Genomic DNA, 17,803 nt, shown 5'->3' with positions numbered 1-17,803 from the left:
AAACTCCCATATCTGCAGTGGTGACAAAAGTACCCAATTGTCATACTTGAGTAAAAGTAAAGATTAATAATAGAAAATTACTCAAGTAAAAGTACAAGTCACACAGTAAAATACTACTTGAGTCTAAAAGTATTTGGTTTTAAATATACTTAAGTATCAAAAGTAAATGTAATTGCTAAAATATACTTAACTATCAAAAGTGAAAGTATAAATCATTTTAAATTCCTTACATTAGGCAAACCAGACGGCACGGTTTTCTTTTTTTTGGAACTTACGGATAGCCAAGGTGAACACTCCAGCCCTCAGACATAATTGACAAATTAAGCATTTATTTTAAGTGAGTCCTCCAGATGAGAGATGTTACCTCCAAACGAGCTTCAGTGCCATACAACACTCCTTCCGTGGCCTCCAACTGCTTTTAAATGCTAGTAAAACTAAATGCATGCTCTTCAACCGATTGTCGAATGATGGTTATTATGGCCAAACAGTTCTATGTTTGTTTCATCAGACCAGAGGACATTCTCCAAAAAGTACAATCTTTGTAGCCATGTGCAGTTGCAAACCATAGTCTGGCTTTTTTATGGCAGTTTTGGAGCACTGGCTTCTTCCTTGCTGAGCGGCCTTACAGGTTATGTCGATATAGGACTCGTTTTTACTGTGGATATAGATACTTTTGTACCCGTTTCCTCCAGCATCTTCACAAGGTCCTTTGCTGTTGTTCTGGGATTGATTTACACTTTTCACTCCAAAGTACGTTCATCTCTAGGAGACAGAACACATCTCCTTCCTGAGCGGTATGACGGCTGCGTGGTCCCATGGTGTTTATACGTGTGTACTATTGTTCTTACAGATGAACGTGGTACCTTCAGGAGTTTGGAAATTGCTCCCAAGGATGAACCAGACTTGTGGAGGTCTACATTTTTGGGGGCTGATTTCTTTAGATTTTCCCATGATGTCAAACGAAGAGGCACTGCGTTTGACGGTAGGCCTTCAAATACATCCACAGGTACACCTCCAATTGACTCAAATTATGTCAATTAGCCTATCAGAAGCTTCTAAAGCCATGACATAATTTTCTGGAATTTTCCAAGCTGTTTAAAGGCACAGTCAACTTAGTGTATGTAAACTTCTGACACCCTGGAATTGTGATACAGTGAATTATAAGTGAAATAATCTATCTGTAAACAATGTTTGGGAAAATGAATTGTGTCATGCACAAAGTAGATGTCCTAACCGACTTGCCAAAACCATAGTTTGTTAACAAGAAATTTGTGGAGTGTTTGAAAAACAAGTTTTAATGACTCCAGCCTAAGTGTATGTAAACTTCTGACTTCAACTCCATATCAGCTATTATCAGTTATATGAGCTATGTGCAGTGTTTTAGCGATGTGCAAATTGTTGTAATACAAATAGTAGGGGTTAAGATAAATAAACAGATAAATATAGGTTGTATTTACAATGTTGTTTGTGCTCCACTGGTTGCTCTTTTCACATGGCAAGGATCCACAAAACTTGCTGCTGTGATTTCGCCTAATAGATATGCAGTGATATAAAGTACTTACGTAATAAAACTTTAAAGTACTACTTAAGTAGTTTTTTGGGTAATCTGTACTTTATTTATAGTTTTGACTACTTTTACTCCACCTCATTCCGAAATAAAATAATGTACTTTTTCTTCCCTGACACCTAAAAGAACTCGTTACATTTTGAATGCTTAGAGGGACAGTTATGCCGACAATTATGTGGATATATTGAAGCAACATCAAGAAATCAGTCAGGAAGTTAAAGCTTGGTCGCAAATGGGTATTACAAATGGACAATGACCCAAAGCATAGTTCCAAAGTTGTGGCAAAATAGCTTAAGGACAACAAAGTCAAGGTATTGGAGTGGCCATCACAAAGCCCTGACCTCAATCACATAGAAAATGTGTGGGCAGAACTGAAAAAGTGTGTGCGAGCAAGGAGGCCTACAAACCTGACTCAGTTACACCAGCTCTGTCAGGAGGAATGGGCCAAAATTCACCCAACTTATTGTGGGAAGCTTGTGGAAGGCTACCCGAAACGTTTGACCCAAGTTAAACAATTTAAAGGCAATGCTACCAAATACTAATTGATGGTATGTAAACTTCTGACCCACTGGGAATGTGATAAAAGAAATAAAAGCTGAAATAAATAATTATTAATAATCTACTATTATTCTGACATTTCACATTCTTAAAATAAAGTGGTGATCCTAACTGACCTAAGACAGGGAATTTTTACTAGGATTAAATGTAAGGAATTGTGAAAAACTGAGTTTAACCTTTACTTCATACCCATCCCGGATCCGGGAGCATCCTCTTCAAAAAAGCTGACTAGCATAGCCTAGCCTAACGGGATATAATATACTTTCATGAAATCACAAGTCCAATACAGCAAATGAAAGATAAACATCTTGTGAATCCAGCCATATTTTCCGATTTTTAAAATGTTTTACAGCGAAAACACAATATGTATTTATATTAGCTAACCACAATAGCCAAACACACAACGGCATATTTTCACCATGTTTCCACCGCATAGGTAGCCTTCACAAAACCCACAGATAAAATGAATCACTAACCTAGAACAACTTCATCAGATGACATTCTTATAACATCATGGTATACAATACATTTATGTTTTGTTCGAAAATGTGCATATTTAGACCAACAAATCCTGGTTTTACATTGCAGCCAACATCACAAATAGCACCAAAGCAGCCAGAATAATTACAGAGAGCAACGGGAAATACATAAATACTCATCATAAAACATTTATGAAAAATACATGGTGTACAGCAAATGAAAGATAAACATCTTGTGAATCCAGCCAATATTTCCGATTTTTAAAGTGTTTTACAGCGAAAACACAATATATATTTCTATTAGCTCACTACAGTAGCCAAACACACAACGCAATTTACTTCCCGCCAAAATAGCTTGCACAAAACCGACAGAATAGAGATAAAATTAATCACTAACCTTGAACAACTTCATCAGATGACAGTCTTTTAACCTTTCACGAGCCTCTACCCCGGGTCCGGGTGCACCCCCCCCCCCCCCCCCCCACACTGATTAGCATCGCTAGCATAGCGTCACAATTAAATAGTAGCATCTAAATATCATTAAATCACAAGTCCAAGACACCTAATGAAAGATACAGATCCTGTGAATAAAGCCACCATTTCAGATGTTTTAAATGTTTTACAGGGAAGACACAATATGTAAATCTATTAGCTAAACACGTTAGCAAAAATCACCATTTTTCTTTGTCCACCATTTTCTCTCAACACCAGTAGCTATCACCAATTCGGCATAAAACTAAGATATTGATAGCCACTAACCAAGAAAAAACCTCATCAGATGACAGTCTGATAACATATTTATGGTATAGGATAGGTTTTGTTAGAAAAATGTGCATATTTCAGGTATAAATCATAGTTTGCCATTGCAGCCACCATCACAAATCTCACCAAAGCTCCTAGAATTACTACAGAGAGCAACTTGTATTACCAATTTACTCATCATAAAACATTTCTTAAAAATACACAGCACATAGCAATGGAAAGACACAGATCTTGTGATTTCAGACAACATTTCAGATTTTTCAAGTGTTTTACGGCGAAAACACAATAAATCGTTATATTAGCATACCACATATGCAAACGTTACCAGAGCACTGATTCAAGCCAAAGAGAGCGATATCGTTATCATCGCCAAAATATATTAATTTTTTCACTAACCTTCTCAGAATTCTTCAGATGACACTCCTGTAACATCATATTACAACATACATATAGAGTTTGTTCGAAAATGTGCATATTTAGCCACCAAAATCATGGTTAGACAATGACAAAAGTAGCTCAGCTGGTCAGAAAATGTCGTGCACCATATTAGACAGTGATCTAGTCTTATACATAAATACTCATAAACTTGACTAAAAAATACAGGGTGGACAGCGATTGATAGACAATTTAATTCTTAATACAATCGCGGAATTACATTTTTTAAATTATCCTTACTTTTCAATACAGTTTGCGCCAAGCGAAGCTATAGCAAACAAAATGGCGGCATAAGCGTTTAACATTTTTCGACAGAAACACGATTTATCATCATAAATTGTTCTTACTATGAGCTGTTCTCCCATCAGAATCTTGGGCAATGAATCCTTTCTTGGGTCTAATCTTCTTTTGGTCGAATGATGTCCACTTGTCCATCGAAATGCCCACTAACGTACGACCGGGACCCCGAAACGTGCCCGGAGCTTCAAATTGTATTACAAAGCAATGCCTCAAAATCGCACTAAACGGATATAAATTGCTATAAAACGGTTTAAATTAACTACCTTATGATGTTTCTAACACCTATAACAAGTAAAAAGATGACCGACGCTATATTACTGGCTTGGAAAAAGGCCAGTCAGATATCCTTCTTGCGTTGAGCGCAGAGTCCAAAGGAACGCTACTTCCGGTATTTGGTCATTTATAGAGCCCATGATTGCGCAATCGACTCCATTCAAATTGTCACCACTTACTGACATCTAGAGGAAGGCGTGGGCAGTGTTTGTATCCTCATAGGATCTACAGTGGCTTTAAAACTGATCTGGAACCAGAGGCCAAGAGTTCTGAAAACTCACTCACTGGGAGGAAAAGTGCTGTAGAATGAGTTCTGTTCCACTCAGAGACATAATTCAAACGGCTATAGAAACTAGATAGTGTTTTCTATCCAATAATAACAATAATATGCATATTGTACGAGCAAGAATTGAGTACTAGGCAGTTTAATCTGTAGAGAAAATTATGCTAATGCAAAACAGCACCCCCTATAGTTGCAAGAAGATAACATCATGTTATACAATAGATTTATGTTTTGTTGGAAAATGTGAATATTTAGAGCTGCAAATCGTGGTTATACATTGTGAATACGTAGCAACAATTCGCCAGAATGTCCGGAGATATTTTGGACACTCACCTAATCTGACCAAAGAACTCATCATAAACTTTACATAAAAATACTTGTTGTATGGCAAATGAAAGATACACTGGTTCTTAACCTGTTTGGCGTGCAAGCCCGACGTCGGTACACTTATGACAACAGCCAGCTCAAAGTGCAGGGCGCGAAATTCAAAATATATATATTTTTAAATATTTAACTTTCACACATTAACAAGTCCAATACAGCATATGAAAGGTACACATCTTGTGAATCAAGCCAACATGTCCGATTTTTTAAATGTTTTACAGGGAAGACAACACATGTAAATCTATTAGCTAACCACGTTAGCAAAAGACACCACTTTTCTTACTCCATCAGTTTTTTACTCCATCAGTAGCTATCACAAATTCGACCAAATAAATATATAAATAGCCACTAACCAAGAAACAACTTCATCAGATTACAGTCTGATAACATATTTATTGTATAGCATATGTTTTGTTAGAAAAATGTGCATATTTCAGGTATAAATCATAGTTTACATTGCAGCTACAGTCAGAAATTGCACCGAAAGCAGCCATAATATTTACAGACACCAACGTCAAATACCTAATTACTCATCATAAAACATTTCTGAAAAATACATAGTGTACAGCAATTGAAAGACAGGCATCTTGTGATTCCAGACAATATTTCCGATTTATCTAGTGTTTTACAGCAAAAACACAATATAGCGTTATATTAGCGTAGCCACAATAGCCAAAAACACAAGCAATTTCCCAGTAGCAAAAGTAAGCGATCGTAACAAACAGGCAAAAGATATATAATTTTTGACTAACCTTGATTTTCTTCCTCAGATGACAGTCCTATAACATCAGGTATACATACACTTATGTTTTGTTCAAAAATTTGCATATTTAGAGCTGAAATCAGTGGTTACCCATTATGCTAACGTAGCTACTATTTCCCACAAAGTTCGGATATTTTACTGACACTTTTTCTGACACACATATTCTGACCAAATAGCTATTCATAAACATAACTAAAAAATACATGTTGTATAGGAAATGATAGATCCATTAGTTATTAATGAAATCAGTGTTAGAATTCTAAAAATAACTTCATTACGTTATGCAGCTTCGGTATAGCTTAGAGTAGCCAAAACGTTGGCCGCCCACGACTAGTACACAGTTCGACAGATATATGAAATAGCATCATAAAATGTTTCTTACTTTTGCTGATCTTTCATCAGAATGTTGGACAAGGTGTCCTTTGTCCAGAACAGTCGGTGTTTGGATTTAGAACCTTCATTTTCCCTCTCGATTTAGGAAGCACACTAGCCAAGTGGCACGGATCTCTCCAACGTAAACAAAGTCAGAGAACGGAACACGGCAAAACTCCCGAAAAAAATTCAATAATCTGATTAAACTATATTGAAAAAACATTATTTACGATGATATGGACACATGTATCAAATAAAATCTAAGACGGAGATGTTAGTCGTCCATAACGAGAGCAAAACAGAAGGCAAATCCATGTCCTCTTTCGCGCGCTCCAGAAACAGGAAGTGGACGGTCACGTCAAACAAAGAGCTTTAATTCCACCTCAGACCAAGATAAACACGATTTTATTTCTCTCACCGCCTCTTGACAACCAGGGGAAGGTGTATGAAGTGTATGTAGACTCTTACGTATCATGCCCATGTATAGGCAGGAAGTTGAACAGAGCATCGATTTCTGACATTCCACTTCCTGGTCAGGAAGTGTGCTGCAGAATGACTTCTGTTTCAGTCAGAGAAATAATTCAAACGGTTTTAGAAACTAGAGAGTGTTTTCTATCCAATAGTAATAATAATATGCATATTGTACGAGCAAGAATTGAGTACGAGGCCATTTGAAATGGGCACGATTTAACTGGCTACTCAATATTGCCCCTTGCAGCCATAAGAAGTGTGCAACCGCTGTGTTAGATTTATAAAAATAACTTTACCACAACATACAGCTTGGGTTATTGTGAGACAGCGCTCACCAACACGGCGGAGAATAGGAGTCAAAATATTACACAGAAATACGAAATAACATCATAAATGTTGTCTTACTTTTGCTGAGATTCCATCAGAATGTTGTGCAAGGAGTCCTATTTCCAGAATAAATCGTTGTTTGGTTTTAGAATGTCCATTTCTTCTGTCGAATTAGCAACCTTGGCTAGCATTGTGGCGCGAACATTCCCATCCTCTCTTGGCGCAAAGAACGGAAAATTCCAAAAGTCCCAATAAACGTTGAATAAACTGATAAAACTCGGTTGAAAAATCCTACTTTATGATGTTTTTCTCATATGTAACAAATAAAATCAGAGCCGGAGATATTCGACGTGTATACCGAACGCTTTTCAGAAGACAATGTCGAGGTTCCCCGCGCGTCGTCGAAAACAAACAAAATACCGGACCTGTCACTCCAAAAGCTCTTATTCGGCCTCAGATCAAGCTAGACACCCCATTCAACCTTCCACTGCCTGTTGACATCTAGTGGAAGGCGTATGAAGTGCATACATATCAATAAATAATAGGCAGGCCCTGAAACAGAGCCTCGATTTCAGATTTTTCACTTTTCACTTCCTGTATGGAAGTTTGCTGCCAAATGAGTTCTGTTTTACTCACAGATATAATTCAAACAGTTTTAGAAACTTCACAGTGTTTTCTATCCAATAGTAATAATAATATGCATATTGTATGATCTAGAACTAAGTACAAGGCCGTTTAATTTGGGCACGATTTTTTCCAAAGTGAAAACAGCACCCCCCTATTGACAAGTTAAATGCATTTGGCTAAGGTGTATGTAAACTTCAAACTCCAACTGTATAAGCAGTGCACAAACACATTATATGTTGCCTATGAACATGTGTAGAATAGATGGGAGGCAAAGTACATGGACCAAAATAATCAGAACTGCATTTTATCACAGGCGTATAAAGAGAACTGCATTAACAGAGTATAACTGCATTCAATAAAGCCGATTCTTACAACTGTGATATGTGGTTAGAGTTTTATAAGTTTGGTTATATATGTTGGACCACTGTGACTGCCTCCCACCACGTGACTCTTATCTGACCAGGCTACTGGCTACAACAGGGAGTGCATGCCAGGTCACTACACCACTGTTATATTATACCAGTTTTAACAGTATATTATTTTACCTGTATTTAACCAGGAAAAGCCCGTTGAGGTTAGAAGCCTCTTTTGCGAGGGGAGCCTGATTATGTAGGCTATATTGCACTGAAGACAAATAAAGACAATTAAAGCAATTTCATGTGAGTACATGAATATATCGGACTGAATTTCAGGTGTGTGTGTTTTCATTAGTCAGCATGATCATTTTACACCCTACGTCTTGGCTGGAGTTTCTTTGTGCAAACATCGGTGTGACGTAAATATACGTAGTCAGGCTGGTGTGGGGCTTTTATAAGTGGCTGGATCCACTTTACACAACGTATACGTTTGATCTTAAGCCTGTCCTGCAGACTAGTCGAGGGTTGCGTAAGGAAATATCTTCCCCAAACGTACTCAAGTTCACACATTACTTTTTAGAAACCTACCTAGTCGTATCCCTTCATCCGCGATGCGTAAAGCTTCTGTGAACTCGTTGGTTTTGAGTTTCTCCAGAATATGGCATTTCATCCTCGTTTCTTCTGGGCAGCACTTCTCAATGACACTGAAGATCAGGATGGTGTTCTTGATATTTTTGGCGTCTCTCTGTTTAAATCTTTCCTTGCAGGCTGGGCACCTGGATGGCAAGTAGTTTCCCAGGCAACTCCGGCAGAACGAGTGACCACAGGACATGGTGGCCGGTTCACACATGAGGAACAGGCAGATTGGGCACTCAAGTAGATCCATGGTGGCACCGTGGCGGGGTTGTGTCACCCCAGCGGGTCCGTGCTCTCTCCGGCCAGCGGTGAGTTGAGAGGCCCTGCTCCCAAGATGCTTTCTCTCTCAGGTTATACAATTATCGACGCGGACGCTTCCCAGTCAGTCACATGCGACATGGTTTCAGTGGGTTAAGTAACGTGCGCTGCTTATGGTTAAGTAACGTGATCGTCATATTAGTCCCAATCTATCCTTCCTGTCTTTCTAATCACCATCTAAACAACGACAGACACCCCTCTCCGATTCACATGAACTGACTTCTGGCCTCTTTCTGATCCAGTAAACAAAGGCTATCTGAACCCAAGATCCAACCATAAAGCCCGTATAGTGTAATTCCAATTGACAAAACCCTTTCGATTCTTTCACAAGCGTTTTCCACCGTCAAACATAAAGTAACGTCTTCCCTTTCCTGGAAACATGATGAATATAAAGTCCGATCGCTTCTAGTCTGGTTGTCTTCAACTCTGAACTCCATCAACACTAGACCAATTTTGGGTCAGAATTTTAACAACGATTCCTTGAATGTTTCGGCCTCGGACTCTACTGTAAAAACACAGCTGGGAGATGTCAGTTTATCACCCTGTTACGCATTGTACGGATGGAGCTCGACAAAACCCAAGCCATACAGTGTAACACCATTACCTTACATAAATAAAGATCACATGACGGGAAAGCTGGGCATACTATTGGTCGAAAGACCGGCGTCCCACCCTGTTGTGAAAGTGATTTATGCGGAGTTTCATAACATGCTTTTCCCCCGACTGGAGAATAACCGGGAGGACCCGACAGACAGTGACAGTAGAGATGATCAGGTATGTTCTCTTGATAAGTGTGTGAATTGGACCATTTTAAACATAAAAAATGTAACGAATACTTTTTGGTGTCAGGGAAAATGTATGGAGTATAAAATACATTATTTTCTTTAGGAATGTAGTGAAGTAGAAGTAAAAGTAGTCAAAAATATAAATAGTAAAAAGTACAGATACCACAAAAAAACTATCAAAGTAGTACTTTAAAGTATTTTTACTTAAGTACTTTACACCACTGCTTTATGTTGTTCAAAATCATAACTAGCACACCATCAAATTAACAAATTACTAATCTCCACACTAAATACAGATAATCCACCACCTGCAAAAACGTGATGTGACAGAAAAACGTTACGTTTTTTTTCTGCAAATATACACTTTTATAACAGATGCTAGGCTATATTGTGCAACGTGATATGCTACTTGATTTGTCTAATGATACACTACAGGGCCAAAAGTATGTGAACACCTGCTCGTCGAACATCTCATTCCAAAATGTTCCTATTCTGCCTGTGTCTGAGTGAATGAAGCGGGGAGAACAGGGCGTGGCTCAGGTGATTTAGGTCCTTCCTGTGACACCTGGTGTTGTAGACATTGAGCACTCAATGGTGCGTATCACCCTCTGTAGAGACTTGATGTCAGCGGTGGTGGAGTTGCCAGTCCATGATGCACACCGACAGTATGCTCTTGATGGTGCTCCTTTAGAACACTGCGAGGCCCATCAGGGACAGGCCACATTTCTTCAGCCTCCTGAGGTTCAAGAGTTGCTGCCGTGCTTTCCTCACCATGGAGTCTGTCTGGTTTGACCATTTCAGATCATCTGAGCTGTGTAAGCTGAGGAACTTGATGTTTTTGACCGTCTCCACGGCGGCCCCGTTGATGAGGATTGGGGTTTGACCAACCTGGTTCCTCCTGAAGTCCACAATCAGCTCCTTTCTTTTGCTGACATTGAGGGAGAGGTTGTTTACCTGGCACCACGCCGGCAGAGTGCCTACTTCCTCTCTGTAGGCCATCTTGTTGTTGTTGGTATATCAGGCCTACTACTGACGTGTCGTCAGCGAACTTGATGATGGAGTTGAAACTGTGTGAGGTCATGCAGTCTTGGGTATACAGGAGGGGACTGAGAACGCACCCTTGTGGGGTCCCAATGGATCAGTGTGGATGGTAATGGTAATGGTAATGTTGCCTACCTTCACCACCTGGCCCAGATGTAGGGGAGAGCTGGGACGAAGTAACACGAGGCGAAAGTAGCTAACACATTAATTTTCTCAGATAACACAGAAGCTAGAATGAAGTAGTGAAACCCAGCAGAATGTCAGCCAAAATCCATCTCGCTTCATCCTCTGGGTCATCACTAGTTACCACAGCCTCAAAGTCATACACCTGCCTATTTCTCCAATTTCTCTTCTTAAATGTTGATTTTAAACCTAACCCTCAACTTAACCACACTGCTAATCGTATGCCTAAACCTAACCTTAAATTAAGACCAAAAAGATCATTATTGTTTTCAAGAATTTTGACTTTGTGGCCATGGTAACTAGTGGAAACACCATCTTTTCCCACTGCGGGCCCTGGGCTTGCTCTCATCACCACATTTGGTGGTGAGTGGAAATGCCAACCGGATGCTTCAGATGTATACATCCGGTGAAACATCTGGCTCCTTGTTCTGTTTGTGTTAACAAAGCAGCACTCCATCTCAACTCCTCCACATTTACTGGATTGGTGGAACAGTGCAGAGAACCTCCCCCGACAGGTTTTTTTCTGATCTTCCAGACCTCTGTGCCAGGGGTTGTCACTAGTTACCACAGACACAAAGTCAAAATTGTCTATCGTAAAAATGTATGAATTTTTGTTGTTGTTGCTATTTGATCTTAATTTAAGGTTAGGGTTAGTCATAAGGTTAGCAGTGTGGTTATGGTTAGGTTTAAAATCACAGTTATGGAGGGAAATAGTAGAATTAGGCTGGGTTTATGACTTTGTGGTTGTGCGACCTGTGCAGTTGTCATGGGGTCTAGTTTTAGCAATTTATTTTATGCCTGCTACTTTAGGTTTAGTTCAAGCACCACCTTCACCCAATCTTGATTTGTTCAAATAATCAATGACGAAAACCCAAACAAGGAACTACTGCTGCTTGTAACCACATAATTCTTTGTGAGCCTTGACAGATTTTCACCATTTCATCTGTCCACGAGAGATTGTGCAACAAAAAACATTAGATTATTATGACAGCCTACTTAACATTTATTTAACCCCAACAAAGACGTGTTTTCTAACAGCAGAGCAGGCTAAATTGGCAACCAAGCCCATGTAAACAGTTCTTCAGCCAGCTCCTCGTCCTACAGTAGTCTAAATAAAGCTGTAAACCCTCTGACCTTCCCCCCTTTGCTCTCCATGGCACAGGTAACAGCATGTCAGGGGTAGCCTAATATGGGTTTCGTCCCTGCTCCATCACAACACCATTTCAGTTTTTGGTTCAATCACTGTGCGTGTGTCTCTGGCCAAGATAAGGGTTGTTTCAAATGGCACCCTCTTCCCTATATAGTGCATTGGTTTTGACCAGGGCTCTGCACTATGTAGGGAATATGAGATCTGGTCAAAAGTAGTGCACTATTCCATTTGGGACACAGAAAAGGGATTGGAGCCATCCCTACTTTATGTAGGCCAATAAGGCCATTTATTTAAAGACTGACACATCTAAACATAGTCAATCTGATGATACGGCTACCCAGCCTTTAGCCTAGATCAGCCGTGGCCAACTCTCCTCCTGGAAAGCGGAGCTATTTGGTGTGCAGGTTTATGCTCCGGACCAGCTCTAACACATCTGATTTAGCTAATCAATTGGGTTTCTTAGGGCCTTGATTAGCTGAATCAGGGGTGTTAAAGTAATGTCGGAACAACAGCCTGCACACCTAGCATCTACAGTCGTGGTCAAAAGTTGAGAATGACACAAATATTAATTGTCAAAGTCTGCTGCATCAGTTTGTATGATGGCAATTTGCATATACTCCAGAATGTTATGAAGAGTGATCAGATGAATTGCAATTAATTGCAAAGTTCCTCTTTGCCGTGCAAATTTACTGAATCCCCCAAAAACACTTCCACTGCATTTCAGCCCTGCCACAAAAGAGCCAGCTGACATCATGTCAGTGATTCTCTCGTTTACACAGGTTTGAGTGTTGACAAGGACAAGGCTGGAGATCCCTCTGTCATGCTGATTGAGTTTGAATAACAGACTGGAAGCTTCAAAAGGAGGGTGGTGCTTGGAATCATTGTTCTTCCTCTGTCATCCATGGTTACCTGCAAGGAAACACGTGCCATCATCATTGCTTTGCACAAAAAGGGCTTCACAGGCAAGGATATTGCTGCCAGTAAGATTGCCCCTAAATCAAGCATTTATCGGATCATCAAGAACTTCAAGGAGAGCGGTTCAATTGTTGTGAAGAAGGCTTCAGGGCGCCCAAGAAAGTCCAGCAAGAGCCAGGAACGTCTCGTAAAGTTGATTCAGCTGCGGGACCGGGGCAGTACAGAGCTTGCTCAGGAATGGCAGCCGGCAGGTGTGAGTGCATCTGCACGCACAGTGAGGCGAAGACTTTTGGAGGAAGGCCTGGTGTCAAGAAGGGCAGCAAAGAAGCCACTTCTCTCCAGGAAAAACATCAGGAACAGACTGATATTCTGCAAAAGGTACAGGGATTGGACTGCTGAGGACTGGGGTAAAGTAATTTTCTCTGATGAATCCCCTTTCCGATTGTTTGGGGCATTCAGAAAAAAGCTTGTCCGGAGAAGACATGGTGAGCGCTACCATCAGTCCTGTGTCATGCCAACAGTAAAGCATCCTGAGACCATTCATGTGTGGGTTTGCTTCTCAGCCAAGGGAGTGGGCTCACTCACAATTCTGCCTAAGAACACAGCCATGAATAAAGAATGGTACCAACACATCCTCCGAGAGCAACTTCTCCCAACCATCCAGGAACAGTTTGGTGACGAACAATGCCTTTTCCAGCATGATGGAGCACCTTGCCATAAGGCAAAAGTGATAACTAAGTGGCTCGGGGAACAAAACATTGATATTATGGGTCCATGGCCAGGAAACTCCCCAGACCTTAATCCCATTGAGAACTTGTGGTCAATCTTCAAGAGGCGGGTGGACAAACAAAAACCCACAAATTCTGACAAACTCCAAGCATTGATTATGCAAGAATGGGCTGCCATCAGTCAGGATGTGGCCCAGAAGTTAATTGACAGCATGCCAGGACAGATTGCAGAGGTCTTGAAAAAGAAGGGTCAACACTGCAAATATTCACTCTTTGCATAAACTTCATGTAATTGTCAATAAAAGCCTTTGACACTTATGAAATGCTTGTAATTATACTTCAGTATTCCATAGTAACATCTGACAAAAATATCTAAAGACACTGAGGCAGCAGACTTTGTGAAAATGTATATTTGCGTCATTCTCAAAACTTTTGGCCACGACTGTACAGACCCACATAATGCATCCCGTCTTTCATTGGCCACCTACCATTCATAATCATTCTGTCACTATAGCAACCACTTGAAAATGTCGGTCTCTCTGGTTTGAGTAGGAGTTTGATATCTGGGGCAGTAGTGTTAGGTAATGAATTGTGCTCCTGTTGAAATAATGCATGTCTGATGTGACTACAGGATTCACAGACATGTTGAATCAGAGATAGCAGTATCTAGGCTACTATATAACATACGGAAAAACAAACAAGGCAATTGTGTTTCCCAACGAGTTCAATAACAAAAAACATGTTTTCGTAAAACAGGAATGGAAATTCACATCACATTTCACGGGTGGTGTTGTCTGTCCTCATTGATCCAAACTGAACAGCACATCCATTCAAGGCCTGTACGTATGCTGTAGTGAGGAAATCTGAATCCACCTAGTGGTTCAGTGTGTCTCTGTTTATGGGACTAAAGTGCACTTATGCAAACCTTCGCTTACACAACCCAGGCCTGCCTGCAGTACTAGCTCATCCCATGTTGTGTAAGGATTCAATTTCCCTGTATGTCACCAACTATCCGTCTTCTAATAGGAGCCAAACACAGCCAATGAGCAAACTCCCATTACTGCATGTGTTAGTTACATAGCACAGACCAAGCCTATACAACACTGATTCCACTGTTAGTATGTTGGTAACTGTGAGAGTGCAGACAGAGTGGGTGTAGTCACCCCGGCCATTTCCCCCACTAATGGTTCAGGTTAGAATTGGGGAAGCTGATACCACATCTGTTGCTAGGGGAAACTTCATAAAAGAGTTGCACACTATGCAACTGCTTCCAACAATTAAATGGGTAAATCACTAAAGTTTCAGCAACACCGCCTCCTTCAGGATACATGGCATTGTCTAAAAGTTGTTGATTTACCCATTAAATTGTTGGGAGCATTTACATAGTGTTTAACTATTTTTAAGACTAAACTGTCTGCATTAATCAGCACTTCTACTAAATGTTTTACCCCCCCCCCCCCCCCCCCGAGTGTGTCTGTAACTACACACCAACCTCTCCCTGACTAGGCTAGGGGAAACTTCCCCCCCTGAGTGTGTCTGTATGTAACTACACACCAACCTGTCCCTGACCTATCCAGCCAAACAGTGACAGAGACAGCCTGAGGCAGTGTATGGCAGATCTCTGACTGGGACATTAGCTCACGTTGCTACAAGTAGAAGCTTACATTATCAAGCTGCTACACACAAAGCTTCACGGACCTGCCCCCTTTTCTCTAACAAAGACTGTTGCCGTGGCTGTTTGCAAGTCACTGGGACACTGACATTCAATCATATAAGGTTGACATATGAATAGGGTTCAGGTTTAAACACTGAATGCGCAAGAGCAAGCATTCTTGGACTACATTTTATAATGCGGTTGTTCAGCTCCTAAAAATATATATTTGGTTTGTTTTCACAGGGACTCAGCTAAGGTAAGAAATATAATTTGAAAAGTAGAAAAGTGGTTTCCAGCCAGGACCCAGTTAAGACAACCTGAAAGGATTCAGCAGAACCAACCAGTGGCATAAGGCCTAATTATTTCTAATTCAACTATGACAATTAATCATAATATTATTTAAAAAATTAAAAGTATATAAATTGTTTAAGGACTTAGAAATTACTTTATTAAAACTTTATCAAATTATGAATTTTAGCAGCATCTAAACCCCAACGATATCCCAAATGTCTCAACTCAAGGAAGGTGTGTCTTCATAGTCCATGACACATCATTTCAGTAAAGCTTTGACTTAAGAAAAGATACTAGAACTGCGGACAGCGTATGTGATCATAACTACATTAAGCATACGACACAATTCAACCGAGACCAATGAAAAACATAATGACCAGGAAAAACCTATATTCAGCAAGGTGAATCATTTTGATTCTGAACGTTGCATATAGAAATATAATGAACAGGGTGGTCAATTCACTATTCAACACAGACAATCATTGCTCTACAGAACAATTTTATATCTGAACGTTCTTCATCGTTGCACCCTGCTGTAGAGACCCCTAGCTCTAAACACAAGACTCAGGCGATCTCGTCGATAATACTACACATGGCAGCATCCTTGTCCAATACTTTGTCTTTCTTAGCAGCACCACCCGTGCTTTTGTCCTGTTGTGGCCCAACAGCCATACAGCTAGTCCCAGCCTCCTCCACGTCCATGGGTTCAGTCTTTAGCCTGGCGTCCAACCCCAACGCCCCGCCAATCCCAACACCCCTCGCCCCATCACCACTCAAGCCCTCAGTCTGGGGTAGGTCATTGGGCAGTGAGGCCAGACACCCCTGGATCATCTCCACCACCCTCTCCAGATGTTTCTGGAACCTCTCTGCAGTCTCCAGTCGCTGTCTCTTCTGCACTTCCATCATCACCCTCAAGGTCTCTCTGGCCTGGTGCGGACGGTACTCATTGATCAGATGGTGCATGTGGACAAACAGCAGCTTCAGGTCCTCCAGCTTCTCCTCTCTCTTTATACTGCCAGGGCTCTTGATCAGGATGTCCAGGAGATCCAGGAAATTCACCAGGATGGACATGTTGAGCTTCTTGAGCTCCCGTTTGTGGTGAAACTGCATGGGGTGGAGCCGCTCAATGCCCTGGCTCTCCAGCGGTCGGATGATCAGGTCGTCACACTGGAACTGGTTGCCGAACATCATGTAGGTGTCTCGAATGGGAGGAGGGGGTTTGGGGATGAGCCCCTTGCGGATGTTCTCGTCCGTGTACTCCTTGATGTACTGCATAGGAGGGGGAGGCAGGGCACTCACCTGCTGAGGTTCACCCATAGTGAGGCCTGGATAGAGGAAAATGAGATTACAGATGCATTATAGCCTACCATATTACTTCAACATCCTACTTTACCATTTTAGCTGCATCGCCAATAAAAATAAACTGGGGAAAGAACGGATGCTATTATCCTGCTGATTAGCAAAGAGGATGGCCCACCTCTTTATTTAGACAGTATAATCAAAGATACTTATAATTCATAGGGTTTCCCCTATTAAACTGTGATAAGTTGCTAGCCATGTGAGTAGCCGCGCATGCGCCAAGAGTGGCAGCATCTAGCTGGCTAGCGTTGCTAACTTTAACGTTACAGTACGTAGGACAGAGCTGGCTACGTTGTCTAAAACTAACCGGGCAAGTGGCATTAATGCGCTAGCTAGAAGCCTACAAACAGCTTTTGTTAGAAACATAGGCGAACAATCTAGCTAACTACACTTAATGACGACGTTTTATCTTTTCAGTTGATTCAGTCTCTAGCGAGCTAACGCGTTAGCCAGCTAACAGCTCGGGGTTAGATAGCAGACTTGGAAGTCATTTCACGACAAGGAATGAGACAAAGGCAACAACAGCTTAAACATACCTTTATATGGAGTCCTCAAGTACTGTAACTACTATCAACTGAATTCACCACCACAATTATTGTTTTTCACAAAACATTTGTATGCGCAACGTCTCTTCTCGTTTTCCTTTCATGCCCATGTCATCCTATCCCATTGGTTGGGTTTTTGCTTGACATCATTTGTTGGCGGTGCGGATTGGTGAGCTTCTCGACAGTAATGCGAAATTTGATTGGTTATCGCATACTGGGCGGACGTATTGTGGCAATCTTT

At 40.9% G+C, this 17,803-nt stretch overlaps 2 protein-coding genes across 2 annotated transcripts in view; both read right to left on the bottom strand.

The window, feature by feature from the left end:
- The window catches only part of LOC129827483 (LON peptidase N-terminal domain and RING finger protein 1-like), a 32,863-nt gene extending 23,357 nt beyond the window's left edge, over positions 1-9,506 (bottom strand). Inside the window, exon 1 of the mRNA XM_055888381.1 lies at positions 8,546-9,506. Within this exon, the coding sequence (XP_055744356.1) occupies positions 8,546-8,843 (298 nt within the window). The 5' untranslated portion in view covers positions 8,844-9,506. The remainder of the gene's footprint in view (positions 1-8,545) is intronic.
- A 4,599-nt stretch (positions 9,507-14,105) lies between these two features.
- LOC129827484 (mediator of RNA polymerase II transcription subunit 7-like) lies at positions 14,106-17,799 on the bottom strand. The gene is made up of 2 exons (XM_055888383.1): positions 17,554-17,799; positions 14,106-16,983 (listed from the first exon to the last, which is right to left on the bottom strand). Exon 2 carries the CDS (start codon positions 16,973-16,975, stop codon positions 16,223-16,225), a length of 753 nt encoding a protein of 250 aa, XP_055744358.1. The 5' UTR covers positions 16,976-16,983; positions 17,554-17,799; the 3' UTR covers positions 14,106-16,222.
- Positions 17,800-17,803: the final 4 nt, after the last annotated feature.

This window comes from Salvelinus fontinalis, chromosome 29 (assembly GCF_029448725.1).
Source record: "Salvelinus fontinalis isolate EN_2023a chromosome 29, ASM2944872v1, whole genome shotgun sequence".
NCBI classification, from domain to species: domain Eukaryota; kingdom Metazoa; phylum Chordata; class Actinopteri; order Salmoniformes; family Salmonidae; genus Salvelinus; species Salvelinus fontinalis.
Note: the sequence above shows the minus strand (reverse complement) of the source record. Positions and strands in the feature narration are given on the sequence as shown.